The 14,507-nt window shown below is 27.5% G+C and overlaps 1 protein-coding gene across 1 annotated transcript in view; it reads right to left on the bottom strand.

Annotated features, from left to right (window-relative positions):
* Positions 1-1,501: 1,501 nt before the first annotated feature.
* LOC111637165 (multidrug resistance-associated protein 5-like) overlaps positions 1,502-14,507 on the bottom strand; it is a 48,358-nt gene continuing 35,352 nt past the window's right edge. Inside the window, exons 11-19 of the mRNA XM_023382589.1 lie at positions 11,295-11,424; positions 8,289-8,293; positions 6,612-6,701; positions 6,354-6,543; positions 5,863-6,022; positions 3,602-3,680; positions 3,409-3,522; positions 3,162-3,326; positions 1,502-3,090 (exon numbers count right to left, since the gene is read on the bottom strand). Coding sequence (XP_023238357.1) covers positions 2,998-3,090; positions 3,162-3,326; positions 3,409-3,522; positions 3,602-3,680; positions 5,863-6,022; positions 6,354-6,543; positions 6,612-6,701; positions 8,289-8,293; positions 11,295-11,424 — 1,026 coding nt within the window. The 3' untranslated portion in view covers positions 1,502-2,997. The remainder of the gene's footprint in view (positions 3,091-3,161; positions 3,327-3,408; positions 3,523-3,601; positions 3,681-5,862; positions 6,023-6,353; positions 6,544-6,611; positions 6,702-8,288; positions 8,294-11,294; positions 11,425-14,507) is intronic.

Genomic DNA, 14,507 nt, shown 5'->3' with positions numbered 1-14,507 from the left:
AATGATACAACGAAAGTTTTATTAATTCTCAAATTTTTCTGTATCATGGAAATAAAATTAATGGACTATTTATCTTAATTGTATCTACTTACTGCTGCACACCAATTGCTTATTTTCAAGTCAAACAATGTTTAATATAAGAAATGCACAACCAAATAAAAAATTGATTGATCAATGCATCAATACTGTACTACAAAAAAAAATTATGATGATAATGTTGAGTAATACTGATATTCAATAACAAAAATTAAATATTAATTAATATTTGATAAAAATACTATACTTAACATTAATCTTAGCTATATTTGATATTTAATTAATGATATAAAACTATCATCAACAAAGTCCATATAATCAAAATAAAAATTTTGATTCTATGGAATCATACACAAAAATTAATTCTTATAAATCACATCACTGTATCAAGTTTAATCTTATCAATAAAATGAATGAAATATTTGAATTACTAGAAATTAAATATATATAAATGAATGTATGTCTGTCTGTCCTTCATGCATTACTACACCATTTATCCGATTGCCATGAAACTTTGGGAAGTTGTTTAATACACTCCCGTGAAGGTTTCTGGCATAGTACATTTATCCTACGATAGATAGTGTGCATGTATACGAGCATTTCATCACAGTTAGGAGTTGAAACTTGAAATTTGGTACACAGTTAGGGTACGTCACGAGAACGCACACTAACAAGAGACTTTTTGAAATCCTCCTGCGGGGAAAGGGACAGGATTAAGGCTTCAACAATGGAAGTGTTAAGAGAAAGAAATGTGCAAGATTTACAGGCACAGATGTGGTTTTTTGCGTTAAATCGAACATAATTTTAGACCCATCTAAAAATTTTCTAATTAGTATGGAAATGGGAACCTAATTCTTGGATTCTGTGAAAACGGATAAGATTGGCTGTAATGTAATAATCTTAATCTTTGCTATCGTTACTTTTTGCCCAAGCAACGCCAGGCTTATCTGCTAGTTAATTATAAATTTAAGAAAAAATTAAAATATTAATATTTTAAATTAATATTCTTAAATTTATACAGGAAAAAAAATTGAATTCTGTTCCATATGCTATTATTTTTCATCCATATTTATATATTTTAATCTATGACAAAATATACAATTTATGATCTATATGTATATAAGGTTAAATTCTTTGAGTAATTTGTAAGCAAATAAAATATTCTCTCATTGCAAATAAGGACAAATTTTTATATTGAATAGGTTCAAGTAACCTACTTAGTATAAAAATATATAGAATTTGCATTTATTAAAAAATAGTTATTCAATTTGCTGGCAGTCTTTGATTTCAATGTCCCATAGATATTTTACATCATTTTTATTTAAAGAGAATGAATTTATAATTATATTTATTATATGAAATAATTCTTTACGAATTGCAAAATTTTGATAAATTATGTTTTAAATTTAATAGATTTTTATCATAACTGATACAAAGATTTTAAATGTCATTATGAGACTATTATAATGATTTTTTTATGTGAAATAGACTCTAAAAATTGACAAATGCAAAAAAATATTTCAGCTGTTATCAAATTTTCAACATTATTATTAATACTGTGATAAATTTTGTTGTAACTTCATTTTCCAAAATGACTTACACTAGCTGTAATAGACATTGAAATTTGTTATCAGCATCATGTCAAAGAATTTTTATTATATAATTTTATATTAATCCAAAATATCAGTTTATTTGTATACAAAACAGAAATACCTACAAAATTTCTGAATGGTTTTCCTGTAAGCAACAAATAATAAGTTTGTTATATAACTATTAATGATTCACTTTTCACTTAAAAATTCAGTAATATCACAGGATTGTGTAACAGAAAGAATAAGTGCTGTTTTCTATTGAATAAATGAACTAAAACAGTAAAAAAAAGAATGAAAAAAACTTACAAAATGCTTTTCTACTGCATGCTTCAAGAATATAAACATTCAATATTATTTAGTAAATAATGAATTAACATATATTTATTGAAAGAATGAGAATAAAAGGTTTCAAATCAGTAATGAATAATAATTCCCTAGTAAAAATTGCTCATTAAGTTATAAATATTCTCAAATATTATTTCTTTTAACTATTTTGATTGATATTATAATTTTACTTCTATATGCGGAAAGGTTGTATATGATAATATAACTAGTTTTAAAACATTTTGTATGAGTATAGAAAAATAATTGTTTTTTCAAGCATTTTAGACATAGAACATATTGGTTTAGCTTCTGAAAACAGAATAATTGGACATTTTGTATAATAGATGCACATCTGATTATTTACACTGGAATATGAACTATTACATCAAGATTTTAAAAGATAAAAGTTAATAATAACTTATGATTTGAGATCTCAGAAATGATCTATCAAGGCACTAAATAAAGTAAACATTTTAACAATTCAACATTGAAAATGGACATGAATATAATTCAAATGTTGCTAATCTTTCTGTTTCACATCTTATATTCTGTTCTCTTATTAACAAATAAATCAATTTTATTACCAAAAATTAATATCAGATGTATGAAAATAATCTACAATAAATAATCTTTTAGAACTTTAAAAGATTTAAAAAAAAAAGTTGGATATAAAAAATATATGTATATACATATGCATACACACACACAAACAACTTTCTTCTTATTATTTTATAAACAATATGGAAATTTTTAAGGATTGCACTAACTGTTAAGATTTTATCACATAAATGATTATCACAGAATTATGTCTATAATAAATAAATGGTGGTAATATATTTGCAAAACTTCAGCACCAAAAAAGTAAATTTTCATATATAACCATTACCTCTTTATAGTTGAACTAGATATTTATATGAGCAATCACAATGTTCATAACATATTAATATTAAAATAAAAATCTAAAAAACATACTACTAATAATCTATAAAGATAGAGAAATATTATAATACTGTTATAGTTAATGGCAGAATAATTTACATAATCTTTATTCATTTGATTTTCTCATTGCATTTATCATGGAACGAAATATTGATCCTTCCTGAGATAAAAGATTTGTTGGAGTATCAAATTCCATAACCTATAAAAAATTTTTAAATTTAATTTAATGCATTCTATAATACAGTAAATAATCATATTTGAAAGCCTTACTTTTCCTGAATCCATAACAATTACTTTATCACTAGACCAAATAGTATTAAGTCTGTGTGCAATAGTTATAACTGTACATGCTTGAAACATTTCTTTGATTGTTGCCTGAATCAAATGATCTGTCTCTATATCCACTGATGCAGTGGCTTCATCCAGCATTAAAATCTTTCAAAATAAAAATGAGCTTTTATTGATATTACAAATTCATTTCATATCTTTTTAAAATTATAAGAAAAACAAAACATACTTTATTCTTCCTTAAAAGAGCTCTGGCTAAACATAGAAGCTGTCTTTCACCTATTGAGAAGTTTTCACCATTTTTCTCCACTGTAGCTTCCAACTGTTTTTCTTCTTGACTGATCTAGGTATAAATATATAAAATTATGATTGATGTTTAGACTGTCAAACTGCTAGAGACAGATATGAATTTATTTTTATACTTTATACTTAAGATGTGCTCTGTCCAACGCTACCCATAATTGATTGTCTGTATGTTCTGAAAAAGGATCCAAGTTATATCTGAAAAAACAAACTGAATTTAGTAATAGTTTGCAAATTTTTCCCTTAAATAAGAAAAATTATTCTACAAAATTAAATTGTAAAAGTTGTAGACTTAAGTTCAAAATCTTAGTTTAATAAACATCTACTGTGATTCATAAATTCAATAAGCATTATTGACACAGTGTAAAATTACTGATAATCCTTGTTTCTTATATCTACATCACATTACTCAAAACTATTTTATAGCAGTTCTTTGTTAAACAAAAAATAATTTTTATCTGCTTACTATTTTATCTGTTAACACAGCTCTGAAATCATTCATTCTCAACTATGTTTTGCTTTTATGTATGATCATACTTTTTACTTTGACAGATTATTTCTCAATATTTCTTATCTCTTGGTAATGTCAGAATTATCTTCCTATTTTCTATTTTCATCCTAACAATATTATGTCTCATCTTTATGCACATTTATTCTTAACTTGTTTCATCATTTTATTTACAAAAAAGTAAGATTAATTTATGATGTTGAAAGCATCCTATATTTTAGGTTTCTAAATATTTTTAAAAACTTTGTAAAAAATTATAACATACAGCTTAATTAGTTTTTATTGTTGTTATTATTCTGAAAGCATTTTGTACATGTTGAGATATCTTTTCTTTCTATACAAGCACTACCAGATTATGTATTAAAGTCAGATGAGGTTTATTGAGTTGTTGTTTATATATATATATATATATGTGTGTGTGTGTACAGTTTATGCATTTATAAAAAATAAATGAATAAATAAATACATTATTTTTCCAAAAATCCATTTTATTATTTTCATAATACTGCTTATATTACATACCTGATAATATCACACAGATTAATATGAACAATATTATAAAATGGAATAACTTCAAGTTTATACATTTACACTTTAACCCTAGACATATTTATTGGTGCAATCTCCAATTGAGTAAAAGATANACTATACACTACACTTGTTTATTACTTTAATAATTAAATATTTAAATTTTTAAAAATCTGAAAAATCATGATCCATAGCAAACTTGGATCTGTGAATTTTATATGTAAACCAAATTATAAATTTAATTACATCAAATATAATGGATAACTTTTGATGAATTATTCAAAAGCAAGAATCACCACATATGTTAATTTTATAAATTTCTTTTTTTAAACTGTCTGAACTTTAATACTTAAAATAGTTTCATATAGAAACACGCAATTATAAAATGTTTTAGAAGAATCGATTTTAAATGAATTTTGATATTTTATAGCTAATATAGTATCAAAAATTAAAGTAACTGTCAATACTAAAAGATGAAAATCCAAAAGTTTTTAAAAATTAAACTTTGAGAGATAGTTTGAAGTGCATTAGAACATCTGTACAATATGACATGCAGTATATTAAAAAATTTTATATTATTAAAATAAAAGTTACCTGAAAAAGTGCAGCAAGAACTAAACCTGCAGATCCTGCAGATGTATGATCTTTCATAAGGACTACAGTTAATGCTGCAGCACCCATAACAGCAATTCCAACAATTTCCATTCGAAATGTAAACCATCGATTGGCCAAATGAAATATTAAGTGAGACAAAGAATGCTGATTTATAAAAGAATAAAACCTGTCAAAATATTAATTTGTATATTTCAATATCACCTTGTAAACATACAAAAAAGAGATTAGTTTTACCAAATTATATAAAAAGAAAATCTTTTACCTTTCTATAAACCACGATTCACAGTTATATGATCTAATTATAGAGAGCCCTTGGAGAGTAGTGGTCAAATGAACAATAACAGTCGATCGTAAAATATTATCAAGACGTTTAAATTCCTGCACTCCAGTATTTAACCACCAGTCCAAAATTATAAATAAAGAAATAGCCAGCAATAGTGCAATTATAAATATGTGATAGATTGCCACTGATATAACAAATTGTAAGAAAATGAACAACAGGCTCTGAATTACTAATTCCAACAAGAATGGAATATGAACATCCACTACAGAAAAAAATAAAAATTAATTAATTAACTTGTTAAAAATACTTCAGACAAATTGTGATCACACACACATGTAATATACAAATAAAATAACATTTACTGAATTTTAAATTAAAAGAAACATTCCAAACTTATAAACTATTTTAAAATATAAAATAGAGTTAATATTAGATTTTAAAGTTACCTGACAGTTCCTTCAAATAATACTGGATCTTGAGGTATGACTGCTAAAGAGGAGCGTAACTGTTTCAATCCTAATTTTTTTATATCTATACCATCAATATGTATACTTCCAGAATTTAATTCAACTAGTCTCAATAAAGATGACAACAATGATGATTTTCCTAAAATATAAAATACCTTTTGAACAAACTGAAAACTTCACATGGAGAAACATTTGATGTTTACTTGACAGATAAGGCAACACAACACAAATTTGATCTACCAAGAAGGGTGTCTTCCAGGAAGATTTTCTATGGAAAAAGTGGCCCCTATTTAGGTGTTAGACAGTGAAGAAAACACAGAAAACTCAACACAGCCATCTATTGGTCAGATACAAACCCAGGACCAATTACCAGTGTTCAATGGTTTTATCCATTGGTCACTGGTGAGCCTCAAGAGAAATATTAAATATATAGATATTATATACATTTACATACATACATATCCACATACCTGCTCCAGTCCGACCTACAACTCCTATTTTTTGTCCAGCTTCTATTTTAAAATTAATGTTTTCTAATACTAATGGAAGATCTTCTCTGTATCGAAGACAAACATTTTTAAATTCAATTTTTCCCATTTGAGGCCAAGTACCTGGGGCAGTGCAATGTACATTATATTCAGGAGCTTCTTCAGCTATTTCCTAAAAACATCATTCAAATATATTATTTTAAAAAATCTAGTTTAAAATATCATTAAAAATATTATTACCAAACAATAAGAAGAAATTCTTTCCATAGAAGTAAATCTTGCAAGTAACTCGGATTTCATTCTCATCACATAGGGCAGAAAAGTGCAAACCTAAAATATATTTTTGCCATTAACTTTTTAAAAAATTTTTTTAAATACACANATACACATTGAACATTTTCGGCCACTAAATTTATCGGTCTTCCTCAGGAAATACAAACTGGAAATACCATTCTATAAATAGAACTTAGCTGCCTTTTAAATTTTTAAAAGAACGAAAATGGCTGTGATGTATCGTGTATGACATATATTATGAGTCTAGATAGTGTTTCCACGCTGATGATACAGGAATGACATCCGTGTTGATGCAGTTTCCACTCATGCTTGCCTTGTAGATCTCTACTGCTTCTAAAATTTTTATATTTTGCCTGTCGAAAACCTTGTGTATTAGCTTGGCCTGGTCCCAACAGGGGGAAATCCCCGGATCGCTGGCATATCGTGCTAAAGCCGTATTGATGTTACCTTTTAGCACATCATATTTGTGATCTTTTAGTCTGGCTTGCAGTATGTGGATCCTATGTAAGCTAGTAATCTGTCAAACCTCTCGTCATATAGGGGGATGTGGTAAATCCCAGGAGCCAGCGTGTCTTCAGTGTCATCCTTCGCGTTTGAGAGAAGGCGGAAAATGGTGGGTTTCCTTCTATAGGCAAGGAGTACATTTAAATTATTTGAGATCCTTCTATATACGCAATGTAGTGTCGGTTTGTAGTCTAAGATCACCTGATTTGCTTCTGCTTTGTTAACCTTGTTAGATGACTGAGTTAGATATTTGGATGCCAGATTGTTGATAAACGTGCGGCCATATCCGTGGTTGTATGCTACTTCTACAAGGCGAGCATGAGTGGAAACTGCATCAACACGGATGTCATTCCTGTATCATCAGTGTGGAAATGCTATCTAGACTCATAATATACATCATACACGATATGTCACAGCCATTTTCGTTCTTTTAAAAATTTAAAAGGCAGCTAAGTTCTATTTATAAAATGGTTTTTCCAGTTTGTATTTCCTGAGGAAGGCCAATAAATTTAGTAGCCAAAAACGTTCGATGTGTATTTTTGATTTTTATTTGCTGGAAATTTTGAATTTAGGTGTGATTTGCGAATATTACAGTTTATGGTGAGGTTGTATTTATTAAATATAATTGTTATGTGACAGTCATCTGCCATATATTATATGTAAATATAGATTAGTTATAGTTATTATTTGTAGAAATTTCTAGAATGTTCTCTTTTTTTCTTTTTTTTGCTAGTTTATTGCTTACAGGGAATAAACCCAGTAGAAATTGAAGGGGAGTTGTAAAAAATGGATGGATGGAAGAATGGGGACATTCTTTTTCTCTTGAAGGTGCATGTGTGTGCAGAAGGAAAGCTCAATAAGAAGATAACTAAGTCATGATGACTCCAAAGTATAGCCAAGATCAAGACAATGGAATCACAAAAAGAATGAAAAACATATTTAGAATACAAACAACATTCAAATAGATGCCAAGGAAAAAAAAAATTCACAATTGGATATTGTACTTTCTTAAAAATTTTCAAAACTTTTCAATCAAATGCATATAGAATATAATGATGCGAACAAATTTTAAAAACATAAAACAACATAATGTAAGCTATATGGTCAATAGTTGCTTACAGCAACTGTATAAAATTTACAACTATTTTTTAAAAATATACAATACATGATGTTGCTAAAAATACAAACTAAGCTTTTAATATTTTAAAAAGTGATACCTTAGTTCCGAGAGTTCAAGGATTCTAACATTGTTATATATAAAGACCCCCAGAGAAAAATAGTTTTGTGATCCATACATTGTTTCAGTAGGAATGTTTCCAACCAAAAAAGGCACAAAATTATCTTTCTAATACATTCACGGAGAGTTCTTTGGCATATCTATTATGATGTCATTCTGGTGCTCTTCAAAATAGTTTAAGAGCTTTCTGGTTGTGGCTCTACATAAAATATTTTTGAACTTGTCTGTGAATGTTGTAAGGGGGTCAAGTAAATGACAGATCTCTCTAAAATAAAATAAAAAAAGTCTATCCCTGTCATTATAAACAATTATACACAAGGATAACTGTGATTTGATGGAAAGTTTTTTGAAAATATGAATAATGCATAACATAAAAGACCCTAAATATGGGTCTTGTTGGGAAGTTTGTATAAATATGAGATCTTCATTTTTAGTGTTTAAAGTTGTATGCATGAAAAGTAATCTTTGGACTAAGGTGTTGATATACTTAAATTTGGCATGAGAATATCTTGCTCTGCTCTACTGCTGTAGTCACTAATTGCAGTTCTTTATATATTAAAAACTGAGATGAGGAATATAAATAAACTCTGCATATAAAGACAAATACAGCTACATCTATGTCACCAGATGACTAAAAGGATTTAGCAGAATGATACCAATGGATAAACTTAATTGGTGATTTGCTGTATAGCAGAAGTCCCTTAGAAATTCTAGAATGGAAAAATCTAAAAAAATAATTTTGTTATGTTTTCCTCCTCTTTTTTGAATGATATAGAGCAGTGTTTTTCAACCTTCTTGAATAAGCGACCCCTTTACAAGTTAAAATATTCTGGCAACCCCCAGGGCCATATTAAAACTATGTCAGTGATTTTAAAAACTACGTATTTAAGTTTCTTTCTGTTGAGACCTAAATATCAATCAAAAAACCAATTGTATTGTAAAATAAACAAGCACAGCCTTCTCACTGAGATTGTAGTTTTTTTTTATTATAGTGTAGGACCTACAAACACTTGTCTTTTTCTTTTACCTGCGACCCCCTGCAGGTTGCGACCCACAGGTTGAAAAACACTGATATACAGGGATATACAAGAAACAAAAGCTGTATGAAATATAACAGCTTTTCAAATGAACCATCCAAAAATAGCAAGATGTCATCCACAAATCTAATGTAGAGGATAGGATAACATATTGTAAGAGGGGAAGAGAAAACTTTAAATTCTACATTCCTTACAATTAACTTGGTCAAGAGAGAAAAGCCCATAGATATACCTTGTTTTTGCAGGTAACATTGGTTGTTCAAACAGAAATAATTTTATAATTTCATAAATCATATAGTCCCAAGGATTATTTATATATTGAAATAATAATGAGCAAACAAACAATTTTGGGTCAATTAAATCTTTTATCTGATAAAAGTTGCCATACAAATAAAATTTTTAAATTTACAAAATTTTAATAAAAATATATTATCCAGGACATAAACATACTTCAGAAAAAATTTATAAAAGAATTCTTCTTTGGACATAACTGTATAAATGTCCTTCATCTGTTGTCCCTTTATACACCTTTAGGATTAACAATTTCATTGGCGAAGATGACCTTTCTTTTGAGGCTACTATTGCCCGTCTCAATATGTAAAACATTAAAAGTGTTTCCTCTGACAGTGGCTTGCACACTTTAAAAAAAATAATATACANATTTCCTTTTGTCTTTCTTCAGAGTGATGGTAGATTTTGAGTACATTATTTTAAATCTTAGCATAATTTACAGTCTCGTGTCCTCTGTGTAAAAAGGTTACAAATGCATTATATAATTCTTCAGAAATTTAATTTGACAAGGTTAAATGTGCATATTTGCAATGTTTTTAAGCCATAAGGAAAAAAATGTTTAATAAAAATACTTTAGCCGGGACATAAACATATTTTAAACAAATTCACAAAAGGATGCTTCTTTGCGCATAACTGTATAAGTGTCTTTTAAATATATTTTTATTAAATGTATTATATTTTTTAAAGTGTGCAAGAACTTTAACCAGAAGGAACTTTTTTTTAACATTTTACATATCAAGGCAGGGAATAGTAACCTCAAAAGAAAGGTCATCTCCGCCAATGAAATTGTTAATCCTAGAGGCAAACAAAGGGACAACAGATGAAGGACACTTCTACAGTTATGTCCAAAGAAGAATTCTTTTGTAAATGTTTTCTAAAGATACAAAATTTTATTTGTCCTGGAAATTTTTATCAAATGTATTTATTATTTTTTTAATTGTGCTGTCACCAGAACGATGTTTTTAACATTTTACATATTGAGGCAAACAAGTAACCTCAAATGAAAAGTTGACTCCACCATGAAACTGTTAATTTCCTCATGTGCATGCAAAAGGACAAAGTGAGAAGACACAAAAGTACACAGTGAGTTTCTGAACACACTGTACTTATGTACAGAGTGTTCAGAAACTCACGGTGTACTTTTCTAATCTAATTTAATTGCCACAAAACTGTTTGTTTGGTCATTATTTCAATAAGAAATAATTGTGATTTTACTGCTGATATGCTATAAGTTATCAGGAATATCTAAAATTTCAAAAATATGTAAATGATAGGAATGACAATAATTAGAAAATATAAGAAATAACTTGAATTATTATGCTCAAATTCATTTTCATTATTAGAGAAATTTGGATTTTATCAATGCTATAATAGTCATTTTTATAAACTAAAGAGGAACCTGAAATAGTCATTTTACAATAAAAGTAAATTTCACTGTAACAAAACAAAAACTATTTGTTTTGTTGCATATCATAATAATTTGAATAACATAATTTTAATTAAATTAAAATTAAAGTTGATAAAGATATGCAATTTACAGATAATAAACAAAAAACTTACTTTCATCAATATCTTTAGAAAATCTGTTTAATATTCTTCCTGAGGGTGATGTTTCAAAAAAACTAATTGGAGATCTCATAATTCTATGTAGCATTTGCTCATGAAGTTTACTGGCAGCTCTTAAAACAATCTAAAAAGTAATGATATTTTCTTGTATATTACAGTAATAGTTAAATAAAATGTTAATATAGAATAAATTTTAATTTTATATTTTTACAATTGTTTAGCATTATATCTTCATAAATTACAAAAATTATGTAGAAATTATAATAAACAATTTATTAAAACAAACTTCTAGTATGTCTGATGTAATGCTAGATTCAAAACTACCAAGTGAAATTAATATTAATTTTACTTATTTTAGATGTTTAAGTACAGTAGAGTGTCGTTTATCTGAAAGCCAATCAACTGAAACATTGGTTAACTGAAAGTGTTCCAGTCGGACTGTGTCGTGCTGAATCAAACGTTTTTGATACTAGATTAACTTCCAAAATATAATTCTTTTGTTTTTATATTTTTCAATATATTTATTTTGTTTGTACAAAATTAAAAAATAATTTTTAATGATACAATAGCCACAATTATTATTTTAAAAAATTTAGGTGAGGCTTAACATTGAAGAAAATTCAATGTGAAGTGACACACGCAACGGAGAAAAATTTCAACATGGGATAGGTTAATACAGTAGAGCATCGATTATCCGACTCAATTGGGGACTCAGGTTGGTTGGATAACTGAAAAAATCGGATAACCAAAAAAAAGGAAAAAAATACATTATTAGTATAGTATATTAGAATATTAGTATATCCCATGTAATTAGTTTATTAGTATATTGCTATTAACCAACTTCATGTTGAATTTTCATCGATGTTTAGCCTAACAAATTTTTTTTAAAATTATAATCGTCGCTATTGTATCATAAATAATTATTTTATTGCTCACGAAACAAACAACCACTCATAATTAGAAAATTAAGTCTCGTTTAAATATTGGCCTCCCTTCAATGGTCGAGCCGTTGATGCCAGCTAAAACACGCAAAAATTTAACAAAAATAATATTAAAGTAGCCAAGACATAGCCAAATATTGTAATGCCACATCACTAGCAGACATTTGAAATTTGCAGACTAGAACGATCGATTAACCGATGTGACGGTTAATCGGGGGTCGGATAATCAATGCTCTACTGTATATTTTTTTGTATATAATCGGTTATCCAAAAAATAAATTATCCAAACAACCCCAGTCCTCAATTGATTTGGATAAACGACGCTCTACTGTACTGTATTTATAAAAAATAATAAATAATTCTCAGTGAGATAGAGTGTTGTTGTGGAAATTAAGAAGCATCTAGATGGGTATTAATTAAGTATTAAGTAAAAAATAAGTTTTAATAGTAAAATGACTTGTTTATTAGAAAATGGTTTTTGTTAAGAATTACAAAACATTTAATTAATGTACGATTTGGCAATTAAGTCTAATATAAATATGCAACACTGAACGAAATTTAATACAGTATGTCTGTGAAAATCATCAATTTAATTTCTTCTATCTATAAAACTGTTCATGTATCATTGTCACACATTATTTTAGAGACTTTATATTATTAATTTAATTATTGTTTACAGTGGTATTAAGAATACAGTAATTAAATATTACTTTAAGCTACAAAATGGACTAAAAAGTATTGATAAAAGAAATAAAACAATTTGTCAGTCAGCTATTTGTTTTTGAATGTTTTTGTATGCTTTGGATCAGCCAAAAGGATCTTAAAGATGAAAAACACTGTAAATCATCAACATAAGTTTAAATGAACAAAAACATCACTTCTTATTATTGAAGAACTCTTAGAGTATCATGTAGAAGTATGGATCATTTACACTTGTGCCCAAGAAATAAGCATAATCATTCAATCCATACATAGAGACAAAATTAACAAAATAAAAAGCAAAAAATTTATATGAATGTTTCTAAATAATAAAAATACCCAGAATGTAGTCAAATGTTCTATTAAGCTTTTATTTACTAAGTGAGTACAAATTGTATTCAGACAGCACATATTTATGATTATCTATTGATGCTCTAAATGTAAAACTTTGACAGCTCGTGTATTTTTTTTTTTAAAGTCTTCTCAAGACATAGATACAAAGAAACATTTGTTTTTTACAAATATACTCTTTCAAAGTGCTTTTAAATGTCAGGGATCCATTTTGTACCCACTTAGTATCTGTTGTATCTAATTCTTATTTTAAGATGATAAGTTAATAACTTTTTAAATTAAAATATATAGACATAATATTTTCAGTTGGTAATTTGATAGTTGCAAATTTAAAAAAAAACTTTTGGCTACATTTAGTTGATTGTTGATTAAGTTATTTTATGTCTGTCATATATCTCTCATATTTAAGATTAAATAAATTTAAAAAATGATTAAAAATTGCAGCCTGGCATTGTGACAATGTAACAATAAATAATTGTTTGTTCATAATAAAGAGGAATACATATAGCATGTAAAAAATTTTTATTTTTAAAAATGCTCTTAGTAAGTTTAAACAAAGGAAAAGCTGTTAAATGAGGTAGTAATTACAGTTTAAAACTGACAGATAATCTGCAATGGCACATGTCCCACACCCCCTTTCAATATGACAGAGATAACCCATGGATTATTCATAGGAAATTAAACTATATTTATTGGGTTGCTCAGAAAGTAATTTCATTTTTTTTTACCACTAGACAGATTAGTCATATTTTTCCCACCATTTTTATTCTAAACCGTATTATCATTATATATTTTGACAGCTAGCATTTTAAGGCTTATTTGTGAAAAATTTTGTTTGATTTTGTGCAATTGTTTATTTTTTGTGTCCCATCTAATACGGAAGATCGAAAGCAGCATTTTCGGCATACAGGTAACCCCCGTATAACACGGCACTTCTATAGCACGAATTCACTCTAACACTGTTTGAGAATTGGTACCATCCCCCGTATAACATGGTACTTTTAAAGCACGGATTTACTCTAACATGGTTCGAGAATTGGGTAAAACCCTCGTACAACAGGAAATGTAATAAATTTTTACATACTTAAGTAATAATAGTTCACAAAAATTATTATTTTCGTGAACTATTAGTACTTAAGTATGTAAATTTTCTCTTCTCGCCTTCTGTCGATACACATGGTCCTTCTCGAAACTTGTTTCAATGTTGCCAGATCGC

Source organism: Centruroides sculpturatus, unplaced genomic scaffold (assembly GCF_000671375.1).
Source record: "Centruroides sculpturatus isolate CEXI.00-Female unplaced genomic scaffold, Cexi_2.0 scaffold1080, whole genome shotgun sequence".
Lineage (NCBI taxonomy): Eukaryota > Metazoa > Arthropoda > Arachnida > Scorpiones > Buthidae > Centruroides > Centruroides sculpturatus.
This window is presented reverse-complemented; position numbering and strand designations above follow the sequence as displayed.